The sequence below is a fragment of the Chiloscyllium punctatum genome, chromosome 7 (genome assembly GCF_047496795.1).
Source record: "Chiloscyllium punctatum isolate Juve2018m chromosome 7, sChiPun1.3, whole genome shotgun sequence".
Taxonomy (NCBI): domain Eukaryota; kingdom Metazoa; phylum Chordata; class Chondrichthyes; order Orectolobiformes; family Hemiscylliidae; genus Chiloscyllium; species Chiloscyllium punctatum.
Genome location: NC_092745.1, coordinates 72,924,108 through 72,952,019, shown reverse-complemented (window position 1 = coordinate 72,952,019; position 27,912 = coordinate 72,924,108). Strand labels below are relative to the sequence as shown.

At 41.7% G+C, this 27,912-nt stretch overlaps 1 protein-coding gene across 12 annotated transcripts in view; it reads right to left on the bottom strand.

Moving 5' to 3' along the window:
• Nucleotides 1-27,912, bottom strand: part of pde4dip (phosphodiesterase 4D interacting protein) — a 466,622-nt gene that overhangs the window by 141,081 nt on the left and 297,629 nt on the right. For 3 of the 12 annotated variants that reach the window (XM_072573983.1, XM_072573986.1, XM_072573988.1), the window contains exons 1-5: nt 22,729-25,197; nt 12,217-12,354; nt 11,083-11,202; nt 6,590-6,682; nt 3,605-3,844 (exon numbers count right to left, since the gene is read on the bottom strand). In XM_072573983.1, coding sequence (XP_072430084.1) covers nt 3,605-3,844; nt 6,590-6,682; nt 11,083-11,202; nt 12,217-12,354; nt 22,729-23,895 — 1,758 coding nt within the window. In that variant the 5' untranslated portion in view covers nt 23,896-25,197. Of the gene's footprint in view, nt 1-3,604; nt 3,845-6,589; nt 6,683-11,082; nt 11,203-12,216; nt 12,355-22,728; nt 25,199-27,912 lie in introns of those variants that run through there. The other 9 variants (XM_072573977.1, XM_072573979.1, XM_072573984.1 and 6 more) reach the window with 4 other exon arrangements.

Here is a 27,912-nt window from a genome sequence, read left to right as displayed (position 1 = left end):
ACGGAGGAGTACTGATTCATTAGCAGAGGTGGGAATGAGAGGGGATCGACAAGAGGTTCATCCCTTTCTTTAGGCCTTGTAGCAGTTTGATACAACTGAGTTGTTTGCTAGGCCATCTTAGAAGGCAGTTAAGAGTCAACAATACTGCAATGGATCTGGAGTCAGAAATAGGCCAGCACACACAAAGATAATAGATTTCTTTCTGAAAAGGACATTATTAAAGAAGACAGACAATCAACAATGTCTACATGGTAATCATTGGGTTAGCATTTTAATTCAAAATTGTAGTGAAGATTGAAATTCAGTATTTCCCATTGTGAGACCAAATTCAGGTCCCAAGAATATTAGCCCAGGGTTTAGTTTAGTAGTTGAGTGGCATGACCACTGAGTATTGCCCTTGTGTTACTCAGACGTTAGAGAAATCAAAACCTATCACAGATGAGTAATTATATAACTGTGACCCCAATCTCTCAGATTTACTCACTTCACAATCGCTGAATATCGGACCTGACACCACCTCAACTAGGTAAAAACAATGACTGCAGATGCTGAAAACCAAATACTGGATTAGTGGTGCTGGAAGAGCACAGCAGTTCAGGCAGCATCCAACGAGCAAAAGCCCTTCATCAGGAATAAAGGCAGTGAGCCTGAAGCGTGGAGAGATAAGCTAGAGGAGGGTGGGGGTGGGGAGAAAGTAGCATAGAGTACAATGGGTGAGTGGGGGAGGAGATGAAGGTGACAGGTCAAGGAGGAGAGGGTGGAGTGGATAGGTGGAAAAGAAGATAGGCAGGTCGGACAAGTCCGGACAAGTCAAGGAGACAGTTACTGAGCTGCAAGTTTGAAATTAGGATGCGGTGGGGGAAGGGGAAATGAGGAAGCTGTTGAAGTCCACATTGATGCCCTGGGGTTGAAGTGTTCCGAGGCGGAAGATGAGGCGTTCTTCCTCCAGGCGTCTGGTGGTGAGAGAGCGGCGGTGAAGGAGGCCCAGGACCTCCATGTCCTCGGCAGAGTGGGAGAGGGAGTTGAAATGTTGGGCCACGGGGCGGTTTGGTTGATTGGTGCGGGTGTCTCGGAGATGTTCCCTAAAGCGCTCTGCTAGGAGGCGCCCAGTCTCCCCAATGTAGAGGAGACCACATCGGGAGCAACGGATACAATAAATGATATTAGTGGATGTGCAGGTGAAACTTTGATGGATGTGGAAGGCTCCTTTAGGGACTTGGATAGAGGTGAGGGAAGAGGTGTGGGCACAGGTTTTACAGTTCCTGCCGTGGCAGGGGAAAGTGCCAGAATGGGAGGGTGGGTCGTAGGGGGGTGTGGACCTGACCAGGTAGTTATGGAGGGAACGGTCTTTGCGGAAGGCGGAAAGGGGTGGGGAGGGAAATATATCCCTGGTGGTGGGGTCTTTTTGGAGGTGGCGGAAATGTCGGTGGATGATTTGGTTGATGCGAAAGTTTGTAGGGTGGAAGGTGAGCACCAGGGGCGTTCTGTCCTTGTTACGGTTGGAGGAGTGGGGTCTGAGGGCGGAGGTGTGGGATGTGGATGAGATGCGTTGGAGGGCATCTTTAACCACGTGGGAAGGGAAATTGTGGTCTCTAAAGGAGGAGGCCATCTGGTGTGTTCTATGGTGGAACTGGTCCTCCTGGGAGCAGATACGGCGGAGGCGGAGAAATTGGGAGTACGGGATGGCATTTTTGCAAGAGATAGGGTGGGAAGAGGTGTAATCCAGGTAGCTATGGGAGTCAGTAGTCCGCCCCTTACATGCATTCAAACCAGCCCAGATTCCTCACTCAATACCAGAGCCTTTCCTGAACACTGTCGCCACGGATCTACCATTTGCCTTGCACTCAGGAGTCGAAGCCCCCAAGATACCCGAACTTCCCATCCCTCATGTTTGACACTCCTGCACAACCCAACTTGCACCTGATCCACCCTACTCTCTCGCCTACTTATACAGCACCTGTAATCCTGACCCACCTGCCTGCCACCCTCCCCTTTCACCTGGTGCTTAATCACCACCTTAGCCTTGCATCCACCCAGCTGTCACTCTACTTCAGCCATTCCCCAGCAATATACCCCTCACCTACATTTATTATGCAGCTTGTCAAATGCTGGAATTCAGTCATCACTTCTGTGAAAAAGGGGTGTGGTTTAACCGCCAGTGCTGATCTTGCGCTGTGTGGAATACTCCCAGATCAGGTTTGCTGCTCATTTCTCAAGAGATCCAAATTGAAAGTTCAGGCCAATAACAGTGAACTTTGGACATGGTAAGTCAAAGGAGTGGCCTAACAATCAGATGGGGATTGCTACTTCACCCGAGTTAAGCCCATTGTTCTTTCTAAACACCTTTATTTTTTGTGTTGTGCACAGCCTGAAGATTCAAGTGTGACAGCCTTTTAAAGTCCTTTGCATTTTGCTTAAAAAGGCCAAGTTCTACTTTCCCTGCATAGGAACTTCCAAGGTGCTATTCCATGCAGATTAGAATAAAATTTCCTATGGCCAGCTGATTGTTTCTTTGGCTCAGATAGGAGTTGCTCACGGGGACACTGTAGAAACCCCAACTTAGAGGACTCTGAAGGAATTTTCTGGAAATTGAAAATTCTGCTTGGCAATTCCATTATGCTTGGAAACAACTGAAAATCTCACATTGCAGAATTTGGACGGTGCTGCTACAGTTCAGTACATAGCTACTCAGGAAGTGTTAGACTCTTAAATACTTAGCCTATCTCCTAGGTAACTAATTAATGAGTGGTCAAATTGAATCTCTCAGTGTCAAATACACTGTGCCAGATTCCCAAGTCCTCCAGAAACTAATCTGACATCTCCCCACTTCCCCAGAATCTGACATTCCCACAACCAGTGCCTGACTCTCCTACACCTCCCAATCCCCAAACACTGCCACCAAACCCAACACTACACTCAACCTCAAATCATTATTGCCCACCCACACCAATCTACTCTAAACATGCCAATACTTAACTGGCACTCATTCCCGATCCACCTGGCACCCTATCCCATACTCACCTGGTGTACTTACTCTTCCATAGCATGTCAAAGTGACTTTTTGTGATGCTGGACCTTTAAATTACAGAATGTCAAAAAGGGAGCGTGGTTTCCCTTCCACTGACAGGGTCTAGTCAGAATAGAAGCAAGGCTCCACATTTCTGACCAGAATCTCCCATCAGAAATGCTCTTTTGTTTTGTAAAAAAGAAGCAAAGTGGTAATGTGTGTGTGATTGTCACTCCTTAGAAAATCTAGCCCATTTGTTCTCCACCTCAGGAACTTGGCTTCAAATCTAGCCAGGCTATGGTGTGAAAGTCTCATTTGTCTCAGTTATTGTCAATATGATTCCAAGATTTTCTTGATACCATTCATTGGCACAGATGACAAGTTGAGATGAAGGTTCTTTTCTGTGGATTAAACTGTTGAAGTATATTGAAATCTCTATTATATATTCAGTGTGGTGCAAACTTTCTGATCTAGTAATAGTACAGGCATTCCTCAACTTGAAAAACAAACATCAAAAGGTGTACTGGACCAGAAAACAATCTTAACTATTACATTTTCCTCGTATAAATTGTATCTTTGGAAACACCAGATGCTTACTTGATTGTGAGTGATTGTAGCTTCCTTCTGCTGATGCATCTCCTGGAGTTCAGTCTCAAGAAATTCTTTTCTCTGTTTGGCTTCAATGAGCTGGTATTCCTTCTGCCGAAGTAGCCTCTGCTTTTGCTGCAACTCCAGCTGATTGGAAAAGGAGGCGTTTTGCAGTTCCAGCAGCTCAGCTTGTTGTTGGGCATGTGGTGGTACCAGCTGTCCATCAGTACTCTGACAGGATGCACAACGCTGTACCCAGAGAAAACAGAAACACGTACAGAGTGGAGAGGAATAAGGAATAGAGAACACACATAAATTGTAATGAGGATAAAACAGTTTGAGTTTTCAAATCTTGGATACAATTCTTTACCTCAATATTGCTTACTTCAACATTACTCCTCATCCCCACTGAACACTGCCTCCAAACTCAAAAAGACAAGACAGCTCACTTTCAAGACAGTACTTCCATTCAGGCCAATTCAAAGGTAATGCCCTTTCATTCAGCGCCGTCAAGGGAGTGACGCATTGTTGGAAATGCTATCTTCCAGATGAGATGTTAGAACCCTATCTACCCTTTCACTATCTGAAGAAAGTCTCATGATATCTGCAACACCACTACAAACAGATTATCTCATCATTTATCTCACTTCTGGTTAGTTTCCACAATATCCCTACGATGATTAATATACTTCGAAGTAGTTAATTGGCTTTGAAGCTTTCTGGTGGGTCCCAAGGTCAGGATAGATACTCAGTAACCGCACATGCTATTTGAAACCTCCCTATCCTGCTTCATGGAGCAGCACTAGTTCAAATTTTTTGGGGCAGCACGGTAGCTCAGTGGTTAGCACTACTACCTCTCAGCACCAGGGACTCCGGTTCAATTCCAGCCTCGGTCGACTGTCTGCGTGGAGTTTGCACATTCTCTCCGTGTCTGCATGGGTTTCCTCTGGGTGCTCCCGTTTCCTCTCACAGTTCAAAGATGTGCAGGTCAGGTGAATTGACCATGCTAAATTGCCCATAGTGATAGGTGCTTTGTAGAGAATTGGGGAATGGGTCTGGGTGGGTTACTCTTCGGAGGGTCCGTGTGAACTTGTTGGGCCGAAGGGCCTGATTCCGCACTGTAGGGAATCTAATCTCAAAGAACTTAAAGATGGCATTTCCAACAATGCATCACTCCCTCAACTGCATTAAATGCACTAATGCATTCTTTCAATATGAACGTCAGCGTAGTAGCCAAAAGCTGCATGGTGGGATTACTAGCAGCTTTTTAATCACAAGATGATGTCATACTGCTGGCTAAAATACTCAAGTAAATGATCCAGCTCAACGTAGAAGATCAGGACTGTGTGGTTACTTCTTAAAGTGCATAAAATACAAGCAGAGTTTGAATTCGTACCACCTTCAATCAACATGAACTGTTAAACGTTTTTCTCTTTACATATATTGTCTGATCTTCCAAGTATTTAGAGGATTTTCTGTCCTAATTCTACCAAAAGACCAATTATTTTTCACCTTGTTGATTATACAGGGAGAGTCATTTGAAAATTATAAGTTCACTTCCAAAAATTCTTCCTGCTGTGTAAGGTCCTAATCATTGACCCTCGGTTTCCTTTTGGAAATGAAAGAGTAAAAGAGGTGAAAACTGGGTTGCAGTTTTAACAAGTTTTAGAATGAGAAATGAGGGATATAATGAATTTCCATGAGGATTTTAACTAAGAAGCTGATGTTGATATCAACACAATTGGATAAAAAAAAAGGCATAAAAGTATCTACGACAATATACTTGAAGATTTACACATAGTGAGAGCAAGAATTATTTGAACCTGATTTCGAACAAGACAAAAAAAATTGAACTGCGGATGCTGGAGATCTGAAACAAAATTAAATTGCTGGAAAAACGCAGTAGGTCTGGCAACACTTGTGGAAAGAAATCAGAGTCAAAACAGCAGACCCAGTGATCCTTCTTCAGAACTGATCGTAGCGAGGAAAAGGTTAGTATATAGGTTAGTATATATGCTGAAGATGGGGTGAGGGAGGTGGGGAGAAGTGAACAATTGTGGACAGCCTGAGAAAATCAATAGCTGCGAATGGTCTCCTCTACAAAGGAGAGATGAAACACAGACTGAGTGACTGCTTTCCAGAACACAAATGTTGTGTCTGCAAAAATGATACTGAGCTTCCAGATGCCTGCCACTTTAACACACAACCAATGTGCCCTGCCTGACATCCCTGCCTTGGGCAGTGCTCCTGCAAAGCTCAGCATAAGCTAGAAGAACAGCATCTCATTTTCTGCTTGAGGATCCTGCAGCCTTCAGGTCTCAATAGCGAGTTCAATAAGTTTAGTCTGAGCATGTTCTCCATGTCCTTCCCCTATCCTCACACAACCAGGCCATGTTGTCACATGGGCTGCTTATACAACCAACCCATGGTCAGCGATTAATGGTCCCCATAAGCGGCTTTTGATTCTCCCAGGCTGACCATTACCCATTCCTTAATATGCCCAACTTCTGGTCTCTCTCTTTGGGCTCCACCTATCATGTACTCCTCCCCCTCCCGCTATCCCATCTTCAGCATTTACACTATCATTTCCTACCTACAAACAGTTCTGAAGAAGGCTCACCGGACCCCGAAATTTTAACTCTGCTTACTGCCAGATCTTGGACCAGAGTGGTTCTTGAAAAGCACAGCAGGTCAGGCAGCATCCTAGAAGTAGGAAAATTGACGTTTCGGGCAAAAGCCCTTCATCAGGAATTCATGTTCCTCGGATGCTGCCTGACCTGGTGTACTTTTCCAGCACCACTCTCACCTAAACTCTGGTTTCCAGCATCTTCAGTCCTCACTTTTGCCTTACTGCCAGAACTGCTGAGTTTCTCTAAGAGTTTCTATTTTTGAACAAGCCATTCATGAACATTAAATACGGAATTAGAGAAAAGGCAACAAATGTTTGAAGAATCGCCCATGGCTATTTAAATTACCTTTTTATTCATTACCTACCTTCAGGTTTTCAACCTGACATCTGTGAAGCATTTCCCTCAATTTGGATTGATTCTCATTCTGACCATTGATGACACAATAAAGCTCTTCAACCTAAAGGGTGGTTGAGTAGGGGTGAGGAGGTGACAAACACATTGTTATTATTATCAGCTAAAAAAACATTAATTACTTGAAGGCTTTTATGGCTATACTTCCAGGGAGACAGTTTCCTCTGGTTGCAATTTCTCACATCAGTATATCACAACAATTCTACTGAAGGCAGTAAAGTTGCAAAAAATTCTCACAACAATTACAAAACTGCTAACACATCCTGCCCATTTCAAAATGGCAGTTGTTCATATTAGTCAACCAATACTTATCACATTCATCTTGACATTCCTCCGACTCTAGTATCCAGGCATCAGTTTAAATGAATTTAAACTAAAAAGAGGCAGGAAAGGATCATGTGAGAAAATACATGGCAAATCAAAGGCAACCAAAGAGATGATAAAACAGAGTTGTGTTTTGAGTAATGACAAAAATGCAACAGGAGAGGTCAGAAAGTACAAAGTTAAGAATGCAACAATAAATAAGACCAGAGATTGAAAGAAATGAAAAAAAAGTTAGAAGTTCTGGATATATATGCAGACAGCTTTGGTAATAAAATGGATGAATTGTGAGCTGAGACAGAAATAAACACACATACCCTGATAGCTATTACCAGAGACATGGTTGCAGGGTGACCATGAGAGGAACCTAAATCTTTAAAGTTATTTGATATTTTGAACACACAGGAAAGCTGGAACAGGTGAAGGGGTAGCTCTGTTATTTAAGAATGTTATTAGTATAATAATGAGAAATGACTTTATTTTGATAGAGTAGGATGTATAATCAATTTGGATATAAATAAGAAAATGCAAAGGCAACAAGTCATTTGCAGGAACAATTTGCGGGCCCCCAATCATGACTTCAGTGTAGAACAGTGTACTGGAAGAAATAATTGGATTATGGAAGGTACCACAACACTCACATTAATTTTAATCTACATGTAGATTTGGTGAACCAGATTGGCAAAGCTTGCTGAGGAATTTAATTTATAAAGCGTATCCGGGGCAACTTCTTGGAGCAGGCTATTTTAGATCTGCTAATGAGCAAGAGAGACAGGATTAATTTATAACCACATGGTAAAGAAGCCTCTAGGTGACAATGATCATAGTACGTAGAATTTTAGATTCACCTAGAAGAGCAGTTTGATTCTAAGATTAGTGCTATAGTTACTTTTATTCACATTTACAAGGATATGAAGGCACAGCTCGGTAAAGTGACTGAGACTAGGGTAAAATGTAGGACAGTAAACATGCAGGAGAACTTTAATAACTCAATAAACATTTATGCAAGTGGGGAAGAAAGGCTGATCCCATTTCTAGACCCCTTTCCAACTGAAATTGTGGTAATCAACAAGCCAGGCTGTTTACATACATACAGTAAACAGCCAAAATTATAATCTTGTTTAAAACGATTGCGTCGGCTGCAGACTCCAATAGATAATTGGCAGCTATCCTGAAGTGAAATTAAATGTAGAATTCCGCTGACACTTTGCTTTAGCAATTTGTTGCCAGCATGTTTAAACAAGTTCTTTTTGCTTTTAACCAATTTAGTCTGCTTGTGAATGCACATGGCACACAACAAGTTCACTTAACTATTATGTCTGCAGTCTCTTCTATCAAGACTAATATTTTTATGAGGAGTTGCTAAGGTTTCCTGATGAGTCTGCTTTTGCAAATATTGATAGGCTGCTATCAGAGTGGAGCCTTATTAGACTTGAGCATGGATTTAACATTACCCTTGAAAACAATAGTTTCATGATTTTACATTGGCACTGTCTTACCAGCAGTGGACAACAGCAGGTTCTAGCTCCTGCAGTGTCAGCATCAGCATCTGTGAAAGTGCTGCACAATTTCCACACCATTGAAGGAATACATTAGAAGAAACTAATTTGAAGATTGAAGTGGATGGTGTTACACTGAACAAGTCAATAAGTTTATCTATTTAGGGCAAGTGATAACAGATGATGACAGATGTGATGCATAATTCAGAAAAAGGATAGAAGTTGCCGGAATGTTGTGGAAAAAAACTTCAAGCTTGTAACAAGGTAAAATCTCAAGATGCTGCATTCAACCCACTTTTTGTTTGCCTCAAATACTTAGACAATGAATAAATACCCACGGAAGACAAGACAGACATCTGAAACATGGATGCTGAGGTATATGCTAAGAATTCCACAGATAGACCATAAAGAGGTGAATTTTCAAGTAATTTCAAGACTAAAGAAAATCTAAGAAGTGACATCAACAGAAGAAAGTGTCACTATTTTGTCTTTTGATTGGAGCTGAAAAGCTACAAAGAACTTTCCTCAGAGGCAAAATAAGGGCATCAGAAAGTGAGGTTGACCTATGCATAGTTAGATGCTGAATGCCACAGAATGGGTGCAGGGGAGCTATTGTGCATTGATTAAGATGACATAACATAGAGAAGGGTGGCATACCATGACAACAGATCTCCTGGCAGGGATCACTATTCACAACAGCAAGAAAAGCTTAAGAGGAGAGCTAATTGTATTGAAAATTTGGGGATTTTAACAGAGGAAGAAAAAAAGAGAAATGTTTTCCCCTGACAAATGGGTTAGTTTTCAGTGGGATCACAGATTTAAAATAATTAACAAGTGTTCAAGAATGGAAACTAAGAGGAGATTTTGCACAAAAAGGGCTGTTGTGGTTAATAGATGGTGCAACCTGAAATGGTGGTGGAAGCAAATCCATCACATCCAACAATGAAATGGCAAGTATGCATTCATTTGAAGATGATTAATTTGCATGATTAAAGGGAAATTTAGGGACTCAATTCAAGAGCATTTTCAAGATGCTGGTACAGGTCTCCCTCTGATTCAATAAGTAGAACAGCCTTTGTCTTGGATAACAAGCCTGAAGGCAGAGCAGCTGGAAAAACATTCCGAACCACATCGGGAAATGTTCCGAAAACATCCACACTCTTAAAAAGGTTTCTCAAGAGCCAAGCTGTACATACAAGCTCTAAGGAAGGGTCACCGGACCCGAAATGTTAACTTTGATTTCTCTTCTTAGATGCTGCCAGACCTGCTGAGCTTTTCCAGCAACTTCTGTTTCTGATTTACAGCATCCACAGTTCTTTCGGTTTTCACTGCATATATAAGGCTCTGATTGGAGATACCTAAGAGGACTTATTGACGTTTTCCTAGCTATGGTTTAGCCCCCTCCTGTCTGCAAAGGCCACCAACAGTCTGCAGCATTACAGGGGTACATCAGAACCAGATACGCTATCACCTGAAGAGGAAGCTGACATCCAGAAAGGCTGCCTGCTTTGCTCTAAACAGTCATTCAGAGGGGTTAGCCTTCCATTTCATCAGATGCATCTTGTTGACCTGTCTAAAAAGACTCTTGATCACCTAATCAGCACAGCAGCGTTTGCCCTTCCAAGGTTACTGGTGCTTCAGAGCTGCCGGCCTTTTATTTGGCTAGCAGCACTGGAGCCTGCATTTTACCTTCAACTGAACCACGAGCTCTGAACAATTAGAACATAGAACATAGAACATAGAAAAATACAGCGCTGTACAGGCCCTTTGGCCCTCGATGTAGCGCCGATCCAAGCCCACTATTCTCCATATGTCTATCCAATGCCCGTTTAAATGCCCATAAAAAGAGGGAGAGTCCACCACTGCTACTGGCAGGGCATTCCATGAACTCACGACTCGCTGAGTAAAGAATCTACCCCTAACATCTGTCCTATACCTACCACCCCTTAATTTAAAGCTATGCCCCATCGTAATAGCTGACTCCATACGTGGAAAAAGGTTCTCATGGTCAACCCTATCTAAACCCCTAATCATCTTGTACACCTCTATCAAGTCACCCCTAAACCTTCTTTTCTCCAATGAAAACAGCCCCAAGTGCCTCAGCCTTTCCTCATACGATCTTCCTACCATACCAGGCAACATCCTGGTAAACCTCTTCTGCACCCGTTCCAGTGCCTCCACATCCTTCCTATAGTATGGCGACCAAAACTGCACACAATACTCCAGATGCTGCCGCACCAGAGTCTTATACAACTGCAACATGACCTCAGGACTCCAGAACTCAATTCCTCTACCAATAAAAAGCCAGTACGCCATATGCCTTCTTCACTGCACTATTTACCTGGGTGGCAACTTTCAGAGATCTGTGTACATGGACACCAAGATCCCTCTGCTCATCCACACTACCAAGTATCCGACCATTAGCCCAGTACCCCATCTTTTTGTTACTCATTAGGAGGCCTCCTCCAGGATTATCAAAATGCACTCTCACGATCAGCAAGGAGGAGTCTGGGACCCACATTTGGGCCAGATCGCAAGGTTTGCAAGAAAACTCAGCTTAAGGTTTCATTCATTCCCATCAATTTTTTTTTCATTCCATTCAAACATATATATGTGTGACACTTACTTCCTTCTCCTTGCTTTTCAAAGCCTCTTTCAGCTCCAGCTGGGTTCGATCCTGCTTCTGTAGTGTGTAACGCATTTCCTTTAATTCATTTTCCATTTCTCTTAGATTCTCTTGCAGCATCTGGGGAAATAAAGTCACAACGGATTTGCCGCATGCGCTAAGCATGGTGAGAGAAATGTTATTTAAAAACTTTACTCTTTTCTTTATTTTTAATTTTTAAAAGCATTATTATCCAGACTAGACTTGGGGGGGGGGGGGGGTAGTTGTTACATTTCTTTCTCCACCATCACCCCCACCACCCCCTCCACACCCACCCACCACCATCACCTGTTTGATGGCTATTTACTAAAAACTCTGAGTTGATGGGAGACTTGACAATGAAGTTTTAAAAATTCCACAGAGCACTGTAGAGAATCTAATCTAATCTAATCTAAAGATAATGAGCTGGTTTCAACTGTAAAAGTATAGTCTTGAAGAATTAAAGACATATACTTCAGGGCTTCCCAAAGTGGGAATTGGGACCCAAAATGATGGACTCAGAAGCAGCAATGGCTGACCCTCACCTGTTCTGATAGGTCTTTTCTTTCCCCCTTCACTGGTTATCAAAGGATCACGTCAGTTTTCAAGCCTCAAAATGGGATTACATCGTGAAAAAATTTAGGAAGCACTGACATCATGGAAAGATGTCTCCTACTCACTCCTTGAACCATTTTAGGGAAATAGTTGAAGTCTAATTGTAGTTCAGTCTGGTATTTCCACGTACCTTAACAGCAAGGTTGTCCAACCAGTAGTATTAGATTAACATGTTTCCTGACACCTGTCAACATGGATCCACAGAGCAAAAACAGCTTTGTGCTCTACATATTACTTATGATCTACTGGCTAGTCCCGATAAAATTATTCTGTACCTGAAGATTTAGAAAGGTCCAACAGTTCCTTGGAAGAAGTCATATTTAACTCAAAATGTGAACTGCTGCTCTCACCACACATGCTACCAAAATTTTCTGTTTTGGTTAAGATTTCCAGGACCTGCACTGCTTTGCTATGGCTACAGTAATACAGTACTCCCTACTGGGTTATAAATCCAAATCAAAACAGCAATATCTGTGAGCAGCAACATCATAAATTGCTCACCTTGTTGGCAGACTCAGTCTCCTGGATTCTGCCCTGCAGCCCATGTACCTGGGCCTGGGCTTTCTGTAGTTCAGTGACACATTGTCCAGCTGCTGACTCATACTGGTTCAACTGCTGCTGCTGCTCCTCAATCAGGTTCTGAGGAGAAAAAGAATGGTCAAACATTTATTTAATTGTTCAACTACTTCAGCAGTACCGTCATGCAGTCACCAAGTATCTGCCTAGAGTTTCACTTATTTCGTAGTAATTCCTTCCATTATTTCAAAGTGTCCATTTTGCTCTAAATGAGGCACATGTAACAAAAAAACTCAGTCATGATCCTACATTGTAACATACTTCATATTGTGTTATTTTATGCATGGCAAGGTTGCTTTTTATTTAGCACAAGGAATGAGTGCGCCAATGGCGAGACCAGCCTTTATTGCATATCTCAAATTGCCTTGAGAAGGTGGTGATGAATCTTCTTTAACCAGTGCAGTCCAGCGATGGTTGCCTATAGTGCTATTGGGAATGAAGTTCCAGGATTTTGACCCAGTGACAGTTCAAAGCCAGGATATTGAGACACTTGGAGGGGAACTTGGAAGTAGTGGTGTTTCCAAGCAGCTACTGCCCATGTCTTCTACAGTCAGCAAAGTAGCAGGTTTAGAAGGTGCCGTTGAAGAAATTTATATCAAAGCATAACACAACTTAGTAATTGAGAATTTTGATGCCTTTAAACTCTGGCAAAATGTAATTAAGCATTCAGTCGGACGTTCAGTACTCTGGATATCACAATGGCACAAAGAGATCTGACAGTGCTGAAAACAAAACAAAAATCTCTCCAAATACTCAATAATTCACACTATAATAAATATTCAACAGTGTAGGACATGAGAACAAATGAGTTCCTCACTCGGTTGAATGTATTGCTCTCTGCCATACATACATTTGAATCATTGAAACCCACTGAGTAACAAAAACCTTGTTATTTTCTCCTTACCCTGTCACCAACACATAGGCCAATTACTGTTCTTGTGGAGATCAGCTAACTCAGGACAAACTAGGTTTTGACCACACGATCCCTTGAAGAGTCACATCACACACTGTACTTAAACAACTGAAGCAGCAAGGTGTCCCAATTTAAATCTATTTTATCGGCTTACACAATACTGACAGAGCACAGGAAAAATCACCATAGAATATTTTGCCTGCTTCTTCTGAACTAAATGCCACTCATGTGAGTGGAGCATCAGCTTTTTTTGTGGCTTTTATTCTCAGCTTGTAATAGCAGCAAATATGAGCCATGGCTGACTACCATTAAATGGAAATGATCACAATAAATTTAATTAACAAACACAATGTCTTGACAGCAGGGGCAAGTGTTACAACTCTCAACCAGAATCGTAGAAAGTAACGAAAAGGTGTTTGCATACTCACCAGCTGATCTGTCAACTTTGTCATACCAACCTCAAACATTTGGCCCCAATACTCAAACATCACCATATGTGCAGCTTCCTAAACCGAGAGAGTCTTTGAGGGAAAAAATCTCCTGCACAAGAAATCACTTCAAAACCTGACAATGTTTAAAATTACTAAGTCCATGGATGTATCTGTCTATTTAATACTCAATATTCTCCCCATTCTCTGATGGGGAGAATATAAAATTAAAGATCATTGGGATGACCCAAGTGCAGACTAAAATCATTGTAGCTGACATTAAGATTGCCACCATTTGCATCAGGAGTGTTACCCAGTCCAGATTTATCTCTGGATGACAAGGAAAACATGTTTAATGTTCACCAGGTCAATCAATGGCAAGTTTGAGTAGTTGAAATGTGAAATCATGACTTAAGTTTGGAGGTCTGTTTGTTGCTGATATAAACCTTATATGCATTTCATTGGACATAAAAATAGGGGAGAAAAATTAATATCGGGTTTGCATCTTCACTTATTGCTGAAGCAGATCTAGGCAACAATCCTTAAGGCCTCCCAAATGTGTAGATTATTGAACCGACAATCATTCGGATCAGCTTCTCTGCTAAATGGATGAGACTGGGTGATGGTGCACAGTTGCTACTGAGCATTCAGTGGAGATAGCATTGGGTAAGTTGAATAAATTGAAAAAGAGGTATCAGAATATCCGTAGAGTTAATGTTTTCACTGCTAGCTGAAACCATTACAAATGGAGACTTGTTTACCACTGAGGTGAAGAGAGATCTCAGCATGTTTTAGGCACTTTGTGACTCTTCTTTTCAGTTGCCTCATACCTTGCTTAACCCCAGGCTCACTGCTTACAACTAACTAATTGATGTTCCTGCCCCTTTCTCTCTTAAAGTAGAGGAACCTATCAGTTGAGATCTGACTTTATCTTGTAATTGTTTTAGGAAGCCAAGAGCAGACAGGGTTGCTAATGGACACTCTTAACACTTCTGTAAGCTCTCTGAAAGACAGTCAGACTTCATGAATAAAAACTCAAGCGAAGTAGGAACAGAAATGTTAGCTTGAAATGAAGAAAGGAATTATATAACCACTCACAATATAATTGCTTTCTTAAAAAAAAATGGACAGCCCGGATTGGTGTGGAAATGCACTACCTGTATCCTATGCCATTTGGCCTATAATTTTTCTAGGTTTGATTCTTCGTGTAAATTGATTTTGCTGTTTTCATTAAGGTAGTGTTGAGGATGGTAAAGCTGAAATTAATGGCCACAGGCAAAACTCCACTTTGCTTTCGGTAAACAGGCATATGTAGAGGTGAATTAATAATTAGCTCATGGTGATACCTCTCCCACATTGAAAGGACCTGTCAAAACTCATTAGCCAAGTTCACACCAGCATGCTTGCATCATAGCATATGTCAGCAGCACAGTATATGTTAAGAGGGCATTTGACAGCAATGTCATTATCTGAACAAGTCAGTCCAGTAATTGATGGATGATGTCAGTAGCAAATGCCGCATAGCATTGCTGAGTGTTGGTCTTTTAAGCCCCATGACATTTCTCAGAATGTTGAAATTTATAGTGCAATGGAGAATAAGAAAGATGCTTTAGAAGCAAGAAGCATTTTAGTAAAACATATTTGAGAGCAGTTCTTAAGCTGTAAGTTTTTTAAAAATATTTTTTCATGACAGTATGAATGGCTCAGCAATTTTGGGACTGAAAACAAAACATCTCTAAAGATGCTGCCTGATCAGTGAAAGAAGCAGAATTAACGTTTAGGGTTAATTTATTAGAATTACATCATTGAAAACACAAATATGACAGACTGGTATTCAATATTGGACATAAACCTATAAGTGGATATATAGCTGTTTTCTGGATTTAACAATTTTATATATTCTTTGTATAAATCTGCAGTATAATTGTTAATCATGCATTCATTCATTCATGGGAATGTGGACAGCACTGGTAGGAAACCATATTACCTATACCTAATCAGCCCAAAAAGTGTGCTTCTAAGCTATCTTCTTAAACTGATGCAATCCGTGTGATGTAAGTCCACCCACGTACGGTTAAGGGAGTTCTAGAAGTTTTACCTAGTGTCAACCAGTGATATGGTTCCAAGCCAGTATGGTGTGAAAACCAGAGAGGAATTTAGAGGGTGGTAATTTTGGGGAAGACTGAGTAAATTACAGGGAAATGGTAAGGCAATAAATCAAGGTGAGAGAGAGATCACAGGTCTGGAAAGTACTGTTGAAAGAGCCTTGAGTTACTGTAGTGCACAGTAATGTTATTAGCAGAGCTAAACTGCCCTGAAAAAGCAGTACTGTCAGGTCACCAGAGGTGTTAAATGATTCCTTGATCAAATGGTGGAACACTGGAAAGAACAGTAACCTCTGAAGGAAATATAACACAAGGATAAATTAATTGGATCCTGAACATGCCATGTATGAGGAGTGCACCCAGGAAGAGAATTTACACCACTCAATGTTACAGCTCTATCTCTGACCTATACTTTCTAATAGCGAAGGTGAATTTCTCTTCTATTTCAAAGTAATCCTTGCCTATACTAAATCTCGGTCAGAAATCAGAATGGTTATTTTCTATTCTACTTGCTGGTCAATGTTAAATATTCAGGTGTTTAACATTGTCCAAAGTGAAGCATAGAACAGGCAGTCAAGTGAAATGACTATTTTCAGATTTATGAATCTCTCCCAATTATTTTCTGCAAAGCATTTTTGGAATATGACAAGGATGTCATTTTAACTTGAGATGTTATTGACATCAACAACCTGCATTTTCCACTTTTATTTTAGACTCTAGATGTTAACTGACTCTTTTTTTTTAAAAACCGAAGTAGATCTGCAACCAGATATTCTATACCTCAAATCTGTCTGATGGACAGAGAGGTGGTAGGTATGACAAATCCAGGGTGAGGAAAGGCATTAATTTGGACAAATCAGATGGTCTTTTGCTCTGCACAATTTGCCAAATTTGAAATTGCTCGATGCTGACACTTGGTTACACATTCGAGAAGGAACATCTATCATCTGGATGAATACAAAACAGTAATCACCGTGTAGTAATGATTTTTGCTGATCAATTTCTAGCATGAATGGTTCACAGGCATGTTCACACATCATTATGATAATATAAAACATTCAAAGCCTGATGTGTCGTTCTCACAGCTTTCACTGGTAAGGGTTCCAAGACACCTGCAGAAAATGGGGAGGGGGAGCAAGTGAGAGGCCGGTCACCTGGAAGAAATGTGGTATATTCTCAAAGGGTGGTATTGGGGTGTTTCTGGACAGCAAGTTGTCTCATACTATTTCTTTTGCTGGACTCTTCATCGCTGGTCCTGATGGAGGGATCTGAAGATGACAATTTCCAGCCTATTCTATCATTTGGAGTGATGTAAGTATTCTTGCCAATATAGAAATTGTTGGTAGGGGATAGCATGTTTAAGGAGATCAGACCCTTATCTGAGCTAAGAGTGATAATCCTAGATTGCAGTATTGCCTATCCAGTGCCAGGATTCGGGATATTTGTTCAGATGTGCAGGGAAGTAAGAGGATATGGTGACGGAAGTTATGGTGGTGGCGGTTGCGGGGGCGTGTCTGAATATATATCAATAGTCTTGGCAAGTTTGGGGAATAGGGTTCTAGATAGTATAAAGCTCCTCATATAGCCTAAATTACAAAGCAAACTCACAGGTAATAATCTTGGATTCATTATCTAAGCCACATAGCAAGGCAACAATTAGAAAAAGGAATGCATGGCTTAAAAAACTAGTTTGGAGAAAATGAATGAAGAACAATTGAAATGAGTTTCAATTCATGAGGAACTCATACTAGTAGGATGGGCTATAATTGAACGGTGTAGGGCTAATCTGAGTCATATAGCTAGGGAAGTAGAGAGGGTTTAAACTAAACAGAGATGGAAAGAGATCATTTTGGAGAAGATTGAGTTGTGTCACCATATTTTTACCAGACCATAGGGGTTGCTCTCTCATTAGAGAGAGAAGCCACTGGTGGCGATTTAACCTGAAGGCCACCAGACCTCAGGCGACGGAAGAGGTTGAGAAGGAGAGTCCTTCATGGTAACCTCAAACCGGTGATGGGAATTGAACCCATGCTGTTGGCATCACACTGCTCTAGAAACCAACCATCCAGCCAGCTGAGCTAAACCAATCCCCAGAAGATTGAGTAAATTAAAGGGAAATATAAGGCAATAGATCAAGGCAGCAATAAAGGTAATGATAATCAGAGAATGACATGAGACTAAAATTATAATAAGAGTGTGCCAGCAGACAGGGTCAGAGTTTACAAAAATAATTAAAAGAAACTGAGTTAAGGGCTCTGCATCTGAAATCCTGTGGAATTTGTAATAAAGCAAATGCACTGTTGGCCAAAATATAAATTCATATATATATGACCTGACAGCCATGTCAGAGATGTGCCTACAAGGAAGCTAAAACTGGGATCTTGATATCCCATGGATACCTGACATTTAGGAAAGGCGGGAATTTGGGAAAATGTTGCCGGTTGACTCCGTTAAAGACAACATTTGGGCTGAAGTGATGACCCCCAAGTTTTAAAGTTTGAAATGTAGAATCAGTTGAAGAAACAGCAAAATTGTTTACAGGCAACCTAACAGCAGTGACAACGAAAGTCATAATATAAGTCAAGAAATGAGAGGTGCTTGTCACAGACGGTGGTACGCATATGGAATGAGCTGCCAGCAGAAGTGGTTGACGCAGGTACATTAACATTTAAAAGGCATTTGGACAAATACATGGTTAGGTAAGGTTTAGAAGGAAATGGGCCAAGTGCAGTGTGGATGGACATTTTGGTCGGCACGGACCAGTTTGGGGTGAAGAGCCTGTCTCTGTGCTTTAGGACTTTATGATTCTAATCAAGGATAAAACAGTAATCATGGAGGATTTTAAATGGACATATAGACTGGGTAAACCAAAGAGTGGTAATGTTGTGGAAGACAAATTCGTGAAATGTATATGAGGTTTTCTTTTAGCAGATTCCATTGAGGAACCAACTAGGGAATAGGTTAGTTTAGACCTCGTATTGTGTGAAGAAAAGGGCTAATTAATAATTTTATTGTAGAAGGAGCATTTAGGAAAGAGTGACCACTATACAAAAGCATTCTCCATTAAGCTTTTAAGTTATGTATTCAATCAGAAGCTAGACTTAAACTTAAAGATAGAAAATGATGAGACCTCAAGGCACAAATTGCCCTATGGTGAATTGGCAGACTACATTAAAAAGGTATGACACAAGACAGGCATTGCTAACATTAAAAAGGATGAATACATAGCTTACATTAAAAATGCATACCTCTAATGCATTAAAAAGCAGGGACAATGTTTCAACAGTAACCAACAAAATAAATTAAAGGATTGCTTTAGACAAAAGGAAAAAACCTATAAAGTTGACAAAAGAATGGTTTAGAATTCTGCAGAGAAGGACCAAGAAAAAGAAAATAGAATGAAAGCAAACTATCAATAAACAAAAATGGACTCTAAAAGCTTCCATATGTATGTAACAAAAGAAAGATCAACAGAAACAAGTGAGAGTCCATTGCAAAAACAAACAAACAGTCAGGAGAATTTATAATAGCAGATAAACAAATTACTGAGAAACTAAAAAGAAAAATACTGTGTGTCTGCCTTCAGTGACAGAAATACAACAAAACTTCCCAGAAGTAATGCGGAACTGAGAGACTAATGTAAAAGAAGAACTGCAAGAAATGTTAGTTAAAGGCTAACACTATATGAATTGAATGGGACTTAGGGTAGATAATTCCCCTGGATGGTCTATATCCAAGTATTGAAGAGTCAGTTGTAGGGATAACAGTTGCATTTTATGGGGGTATTTCAGTGTATGTGTGTGTAATCAAGAAATCTGGACAAAGCAAAGGCTGGTCTTCCAGGACAGAGGTGAGGAATTTCTTCACTGACGATGAAGAATCTTTGGAGCTGACCACCCAGAGGGTTGTGGAGGCTCAGTCATTGAGTAGATTTGAGACTGAGACCAAGAGAATTCTACATCTTAAAACATTAACAGATACATGGATAGTGCAAGAAAATGGTGTTTAAAAGAAGACCAGCCATGATCTCACTGAACAGAGAGTTGGCTCAAAGGGCTGAATGCCTAGTCGTAGAGATGTATAGCATGGAAACAGACTCTTCGGCTCAATGCCGATCAGACATCCCAAATTAATCTGGTACCATTTGCCAGCATGAACTCCATATCCCTCTAAGCCTTTCCTATCCATATATCTATCCAGATGCCTTTTAAATTTAAATCCAGATGTAGGGGTAAGGGTGGGTTACGCTTCGGCGGGGTGGTGTGGACTTGTTGGGCCGAAGGGCCTGTTTCCACACTGTAAGTAATCTAATCTAATCTAAAAAAAAATGTTGTGGTTGAACTGGCCTCCACCACTTCCACTGGCAGCTCATTCCATACACGCACCACCCTTTGCATGAAAAAGTTGCCCCTTAGATCCTTTTTAAATCTTTCCCCTCTCACCCTAAACCTATGCCCTCTGGTTCTGGACTCCCCCACCCCAGGGAAAAGATCTTGTGTATTCACCCTATCCACGCCCCTCATGATTTTATAAACCTCTAAAAAGTCATCCCTCAGCCTCCGATGCTCCTTTTTCTTTTGATCAAAGTAGAGAGAAATTTAAATGTGTTTAAATTTGTTAATTACAAACATTTTTTACTCTAAGAGACACGGGGACAGGTGACACTGTCATTCTGATCCTTTCCTCAGCCATCTGGACTCATATGACATAAAAGTATGCCCTTTCCATGGGTGGTAACTGTTGTTCTTCTCAAGACAGTACAATCCTACTGTCAAAAACTGGTAATAATTAGCAGTTTCAATCAGAGACTGATATGGGAAACAGAAAATTTACACTTTAAACTCAAAATCTTTTTGACACTTTCCAGTCAGCACCGTCCCATGACTTGTCCTACCTGCCGATCTTCCTTTCCACCTATCCCCTCCACCCTCCTCTCTGGCCTATCACCTCCATCCCCACCCCCATTCACCTATTGTACTCTATGCTACTTTCTCCCCACCCCCTCTCAGTTATCTCTCTCCGCTGCAGGCTCCTTGCCTCTATTCCCGATGAAGGGTTTTTGCCTGACACATCGATTTTCCTGCTCCTTGGAATGCTGCCTGACCTGCTGTGCTTTTCCAGCACTACTCTAATCCAGACTCGACTTCAACCGTATTGGTTGAGAGAGCAGAGGAAGTTTTACTCTGCAACTAGCTTTAATAGACTGGACTTGAAACGGCTTGATGGTGGAATTTGGGTTTTAATTATAGCTGGCTGACCAGGCAAAAAAATCAGAAGGGGCAATTAAAAATGGGATGGGGTGGGGAATGACATATTCTCTTTGGAGTCTAGACCTTGTTGACTATAAATTTTAAATGGCTGGTGGCAAATACACCCATCCCAAGCCAGTCCTGTCTTTTAAAATAAAATTGATGTTTGATTACATCAATGGGGCTGGATCTTGTGAACCCAAAGCCTAAGTAATGCAGCAGTCCCGACTTCCCTATCAGGCTATACCTGCCAGGAACAGCAGCTAAAGTCTGAACAGGTTCAGCAAACTGTGGCCCTGGAGTGCTCATTTCGGCCACATGACAAGGTCTTCAGTCACCCCCCTTCCTCTAAACTTAAATTCCCCCCAAGCGCCAACAATCAACTGGCCTGTCCTGGGGATCATTCTCCTGTGTTCCCAATGCCAGGTCCCTACTGCCCAATTTTAAAAGCCAGACAGTCATTTCCCACGAAGCTCACTACCATTATGGCAGAAAAGTAGGAAATTGACAGTCTAATGAGACCAACCCATTAAACCTGGCTGAACTGATTTACTTCTCCAGGGCAAATCATTGACTGTTGCCTTCCAGGTGGTTACCATCTACACCAGGAGTCATCCATTCTCCAATACTGATTTCCCTCACTTTTTTTTAGATGAGATTAGATTACTTACAGTCTGGAAACAGGCCTTTCGGCACAACAAGTCCACACCGACCCTCCAAAGAGCATCCCAACCAGACCCATTCCCCTACATCTAACACTATGGGAAATTTAGCATGACCAATTCACCTAATCTGCACATCTTTGGACTGTGGGAGGAAACCGGAGCACCCGGAGGAAACCCACGCAGACACGGGGAGAATGTGCAAACTCAGCATAGCTTGTTGCCCGAGGCGGGAATTGAACCCGGGTCTCTGCCACTGTGAGGCAGCAGTGCTAACCACTGTGCTACCTTGCTGATGACCCTTCTTTCTAAATGAAAAACTAATCTCCAATGTTTCAAAAGGAGATTTACTCCAAGTGACTAGAATGATAAATCACTTGATGCAAGATGCTACATTTTCACCAATGCCAATGTTACTCCTGTGCATGTCCTTCAATATTCTTTGGGCTGTCACTGTTGCTAAGGTGGACACCCAAGCCTTTCAAAGCCTACCAAAGATCTAGCAAAAAAAGATTGGCAGAAGAGCAAAAATAAAAATCAGCACATTAGGACTTCACAGAATGCATTAAATACTTCACAAACTATTTATACACGTCAATCAGTATCTGTCACTAGACCACTCTCTGATAGCAGAAAGTTTCACTCTAATGGCGCACATGAAAGCAATAAAAAAGAAAATGTTCAACAGCTATTTATGCTGAGATAAAAGTAAATTACAGTGAATGCTGGAAGTCAGAAATAAACACACAAAGTGCCAGAGAAACTCAGCAGATCCGTACAGAGAGAGAGAGGCTTAATGTTTCAAATTCATTGACTCTTCATTGTCGTTGGACTTGAAATGTTAACTCTGTTTCTCTTGCTACAGATGCTGCCAGTCCTAAGAACTTTTCTAGCACTTTGTGTGTTTATTTATGTTGAGCTACAGAGATGAATAATTAAACTTTAAAAACTGAGTAACTAAACTAAAATACTCAAATGTTACACAGAGATTTGTCTGATGGCTGTTGTTTCTAACTGTTAAACTGGGTCATAGGAATAATAGGAAGATAACAAATTAGATAGCCATCACACTTCAAATACCTGGGTACAAATCGGAATATATTCATCTAGGATGTCCTGAAAGAGTTCTTCAAAATCTGCCACGTCAAAGTTAAGGTGCATCCTGAGAGCCTCTTTGTTAACAAATTCATAACTATTGTTCTGTAAATGAGACCTGGAAATCCCATCCACCGAAGTACCACTTGACTGAGACCCCAGTGGAGCAGGCCTGACTGGAATTGGCAATCTGCTGCCTTTTGGACTTGATATAGGCCTGTATTCAACATTCTTCACTAAGCTAAGGATGAAGTCTAGCTTTAGTCTGTGCAACAAAGAATGGGTTCCTTGGCTATCAGAAAAGTCTGATTTGGGACTTTTGTCATCTTTGGCACATTTTTCCACTTGTGCTGCTTCACCAGTGTGCCCAGGGCAGGACTCCACCGTAGGACCAAGAGATTCAACAGAAGAGGCTGGAGACATTTTATCCAGTGAGTCAGCATAGACAGATGTCCTAGACTCACACTGCCCAACGGGCATAGTTTCACATATGACTGGCATTGCAAGACCTTCCTCAGCAGTTGTGCTGCCCACCACACTACTTCCACATTTCATGGAAGGATCAGAAGAAACAGTCTTTGCCAACTTCCGAGGTACTCTGCAAACTGCTTCATAGTCTGCATCAGTCACACGCAAGGCTGAACAGCTGCGACACTTCCGGGATTTGTAGCCGGAGGTATCTGAAGTCTGGCAACTGTGCGTTTCCATGGCCTCCTCGCCTTGCTCTGTCCATGATTCAAATCCAGAATATACAAAGTCATCCTGTAGCAGAGCATGGTACTGAACATCAGGCAGGGTGGAGCTCTCCGCTGCAACATCCTCCCCTTTGTTGTCAGTACTCGGCTCCTCATTATTTTTACGATATAGACTAGCTATGCAGTACTTGATACGATCCTTCTCTCCGAGCAACTTCTGCAAACGCTCAATAGACAGGGCCTCAATCCTTGCAATAACGGTATCAAATTTGTAGATACGGTCTAACATGAATGCACATTTGCTACAAGCAAACTCTGCCTTGCCATCTCGAGATACCTCTTTACCCAGTACGTGAGACAGGATAACCTGTAGGTTTAGTTTGGAAGCTGTATGAAAGATCCATCGCCGTTGGTTACCACAGAGTTCGCGGGCACAGATTCTACAAACCTCCTTCATTCTCCAATTCGTACTTGACTGTACTAAAAGGAGGTAAAATGCATAGAAAAACCCAACCAGTCACGGTGTTAAATTATAAACAGAAATGTCACAACCTTAAGTCTACGTGGGCTTTGACACTGGGTTCTGGATAACAATTAAAAAGCCAGCTCGTTTGTATCAATAATAAATAACATTTCCGCAGCAAAGCTTCAAATAACCAGGCCGGCAGGAAGTCAACCAAAATCCGTGCGTGCAATCAAACCACCTAATGTACACAGCCGCCTTTACAGTTCTGCTGTATCCCGCATTCATGTTGGACTGTCAGTCACTTATAGATCTCCATCTATCTGGCGTCAAATCAGGGTTTGAAAAAGTGACTCAGGCGTTATCTGGACGTGTACGAGGGCGGCGCCACTTCCAGTCTTGATATTATATTCACGGTTTAACTAATAACACTCCATAAACATAAACACTCTGCAATATCTGATTAAAATTCAGCATTTATCATACAATTGAGTGTTCCGTGGTTTTCTTTGTCCCCAGTTTAAGGGCAATCCTCGTTAAATTGAATACAATTACAGGTGAAAAAAAGCACCGGGGCGGTGGTTCCTACGTTTCAGAGATGGAGCAACCAGCCATCCATTTCCCCGAGAAATGTCATTTCAGAGTGTCTACTGAAGAGCAATGCCAGCAAGTGTCATTGCATCGTGCCACCGAATAAACACCAGCCCGTTTTATTCTCGACTCGTTTGTGGAACATCTTCACGTCGCCGGGAACGCTGGCTACACGGGGGTGCGATATTAACTCGGCCAGAGACAATAAAAAAAAATCCCCAGTGATCAGCTCGGCATCATCCTTTCGTCTTCGCTGCTCGCAGTCAGTGGTCGAGGAAAGCGAGCAATTTCATATCAGAGGGAACGCACGAAACAAAGCTACAGTGGCCGAGTAACGGGACTACAGAGAGAGAGAGAGATTCTCCTTAAAAAAAATTAAATCACGTCCCGTTAGGTGGGTTTCCCGGATACGATGTCAGCAGGACGGGAAACTGCTGTTTTGTAACTATCTAACCCGGCAGTGATGTGGCAACAATGTCGCTGAGACTGACAGACTGCTCCAGGCAGACATCTGGGAGAAACCACCCGCTACCTGGGGAGAACCCGCTACATTCTGCATTTCCTCAGCCCAGTGCTACAGTCACATACTGCACTGCCACTGACAGCAAAGTAACCGCATTCGGCCGGACACAATTACGGGGGGGGTTGTCCCGCTGGAAATCAGAACTCCGAAGCCGAGGGGGAGGACCAGCCAACCCTCATTGGCACCCGTCTGCATTGTGGTACGGTTCTCCGCCCCGGCAGCCGGTCGACATGAGGAATATGTCTTTCTCCAGCTCGATTTCCTCCACACCTTCTCCCCTAGTCAGGAGGGAGGTTTTAACATGGACTCAGCTCCCTACCCTCAAACGAACTCACCCCCCACACACAAAAAGGACAGAAATCGGTTTCCGCATGTTGTGAAAACACTGCATGTTCCCACAACCTGGCTCGATAATTTTGTCTCGGAAAACATGTCTTACATTTATCTTTGAATGGTAGTTTTGTGCGAGGTTGGCGCACATAGTGGGGGAACTCCCTGGGGCTTAACGGTGCAGTCACTTTAAAAATACAACTGATTACTTGTCTCGTACTCTTTAAACATCTGTAAGCCACGAATAACTTGGTGTTTCCAGTCCTGGTTTAAATCAAAAGGTTCAGAATAGCGCCAGGTATGATCTAATAATCCATAAAAATCGCAATACATTTAATTGTTCCATGCTGTTCTGACCTTTAAAATTGCGATACTTAAGAAAAAGAAATGCTTTATTATAGTGTCTTGCAGAATCTTGTACTCTTACAACCAAAAATATATTTGAAATGCACACCGAAAATGCTGGAGAACCACAGCAAGCCTGGCAGCATCTGTGGAGCGAGAAACAAAGTTAACGTTTCGAGTCCAGTATAATTAGTCTTCAGAATTCAGGTGATGCCTCTGACATTTTCTGTATTTGTTGCAGATTTCCAGCATTGGTAGTATTTTGCTCAAAAGATATTAGTTATGCAGTTATTCGTGCAAGAGAAATGCAGCAGATAATTTACACAGGCAAGGCCCATAAACAGCAAAGGTAGATAACCAGATAATTGGAGATATTGGTTGAAGGATAAGTATGAGCCAAGTCACCTTTACCTACTCTGATTTTAATAGTAATTATAAGAAACAGGAGCACAAATCCACTTTGATTTAGACCCTTCCTTCTCACCCTAACCCCCTGTTCATTTTGCATTGCACTTAGCAGGCTCTGCATATAAATATTTAATTAACTACACAGATGACTACTGGCGGTAGTTTTAAAAAAAAGCCAAGGTGATTTTGGTGGTGGGAAAGTTGCACAGTTCCATGTGGTAGCACTTGTGTATGTAAACTAAAGGAGCTCAACACATCATTTAACCAAATCAGTTCCACCCTGCTGTTCAGTAGACCATGATTGAGGCCTCAACTCTATTTATCTGCTCCTCCCCCATAAACTTTCAGATCTTTGTACCACGTGACTTTAAAAAAAAAGTTCCTTTGAGAATGCACATGGGGCCTCAGTTAAAGGATCATCTGAGAAACAAAAATTCCTAACCATACTTCAGTAAAGTTACACGTTAAGGCTGGGTTTTCTCTATTAAAGTGGGGAGCTGAATTGGGGGATTTCCCAATTTACTGACTTGTCTCATTAGAAAAGACCCCAAATCCCATGATCAATACTCTGGTGTGGGGTTTGGGAAGATGAGGTCAGGACCCACTGACCTCAGGAGCTTGTTGGCCATGATGGCAGGCTGTTTAGAAAGCCTGCCTCAGTTCATTGTCTCAATTGTGTTTAAAAAATGTAATGCACTCACCCCTTAAGCCCATCATTCCTCATAATCCTCTCATCCAACTAACCTACCCCATGACTATCCAACTCGACTGAAAGAGTTCTTACACCTGGTATTATGAATCCTTGGCTGGAAACTCAGACGCAAACGAATTATCTCAGTAGGAGCTTTTGTTTTGAAAATTGAAGATAATTATTAACTTTCCTTGATTAATATCTTTAAGTGATTAAAACAAATTCTGGGATCACTGTTCAATGTCACATGTTTATTTGCACAAGTATATTTGTGTGAAGCGTCTGAAGCCTGTCATGAATATTTTAACAATCTGTTTGACCCTTTTTCATAAGATTGTATGGATGGTTTTACGGATGTGGATTTGCTCGCTGAGCTGGAAGGTTCATTTTCAGATGTTTCACCACCACTCCAGGTGACATCAGTGAGCCTCCAAATGAAGCACTGATGGCATAGTCTGCTTTCTATTTATGTGTTTTGGTTTCCTTGGGTTGATGATATCATTTCCTGTTCTTTTTCTCAGGGGATGTAAATGGGATCCAAGTCAATGTGTTTGTTGTTAACATTTTGGTTGGAATGCTATGCTTCTAGGAATTCTTGTGCATGTCTCTGTTTGGTTTGTCCTAGGATGGATATGTTGTCCCAGTTAAAGTGTGTCCTTCCTCATCTGTATGTAAGAGTGGGTCATGTCTTTTTGTAGCTAGTTGATGTTCATGTACCCTGGTGGCTAGTTTTCTGCCTGTTTGTCCAATGTAAGTGTTACAGTTCTTGCAAGGTATTTTGTAAATGACATTAGTTTTGCTTCTTTCAAGTTCATTAGCTGCTATTTTAGTGTACTGGTGGATTTGTCAGCTCCCATGATGCCAAGAGGTCGGAGTAGTCCGGCAGTCATTCCCAAGATGTCTTTGATATAGGGGAGAGTGGCTAGGGTTTCTGGATGTGTCTTGTCTGCTTGTTGGAGTTTGTTGCTGAGAAATCGGCAGACTGTTTTCATTGGATACCTGTTCTTTTTGAATACACTGTATAGGTGATTTTTCTCTGCTCTGCGTAGTTCCTCTGTGGTGCAGTGTGTTGTGGCTTGTTGAAATAATTTTTTTTTCAAAAGATGATTTGTGAATGGATGGG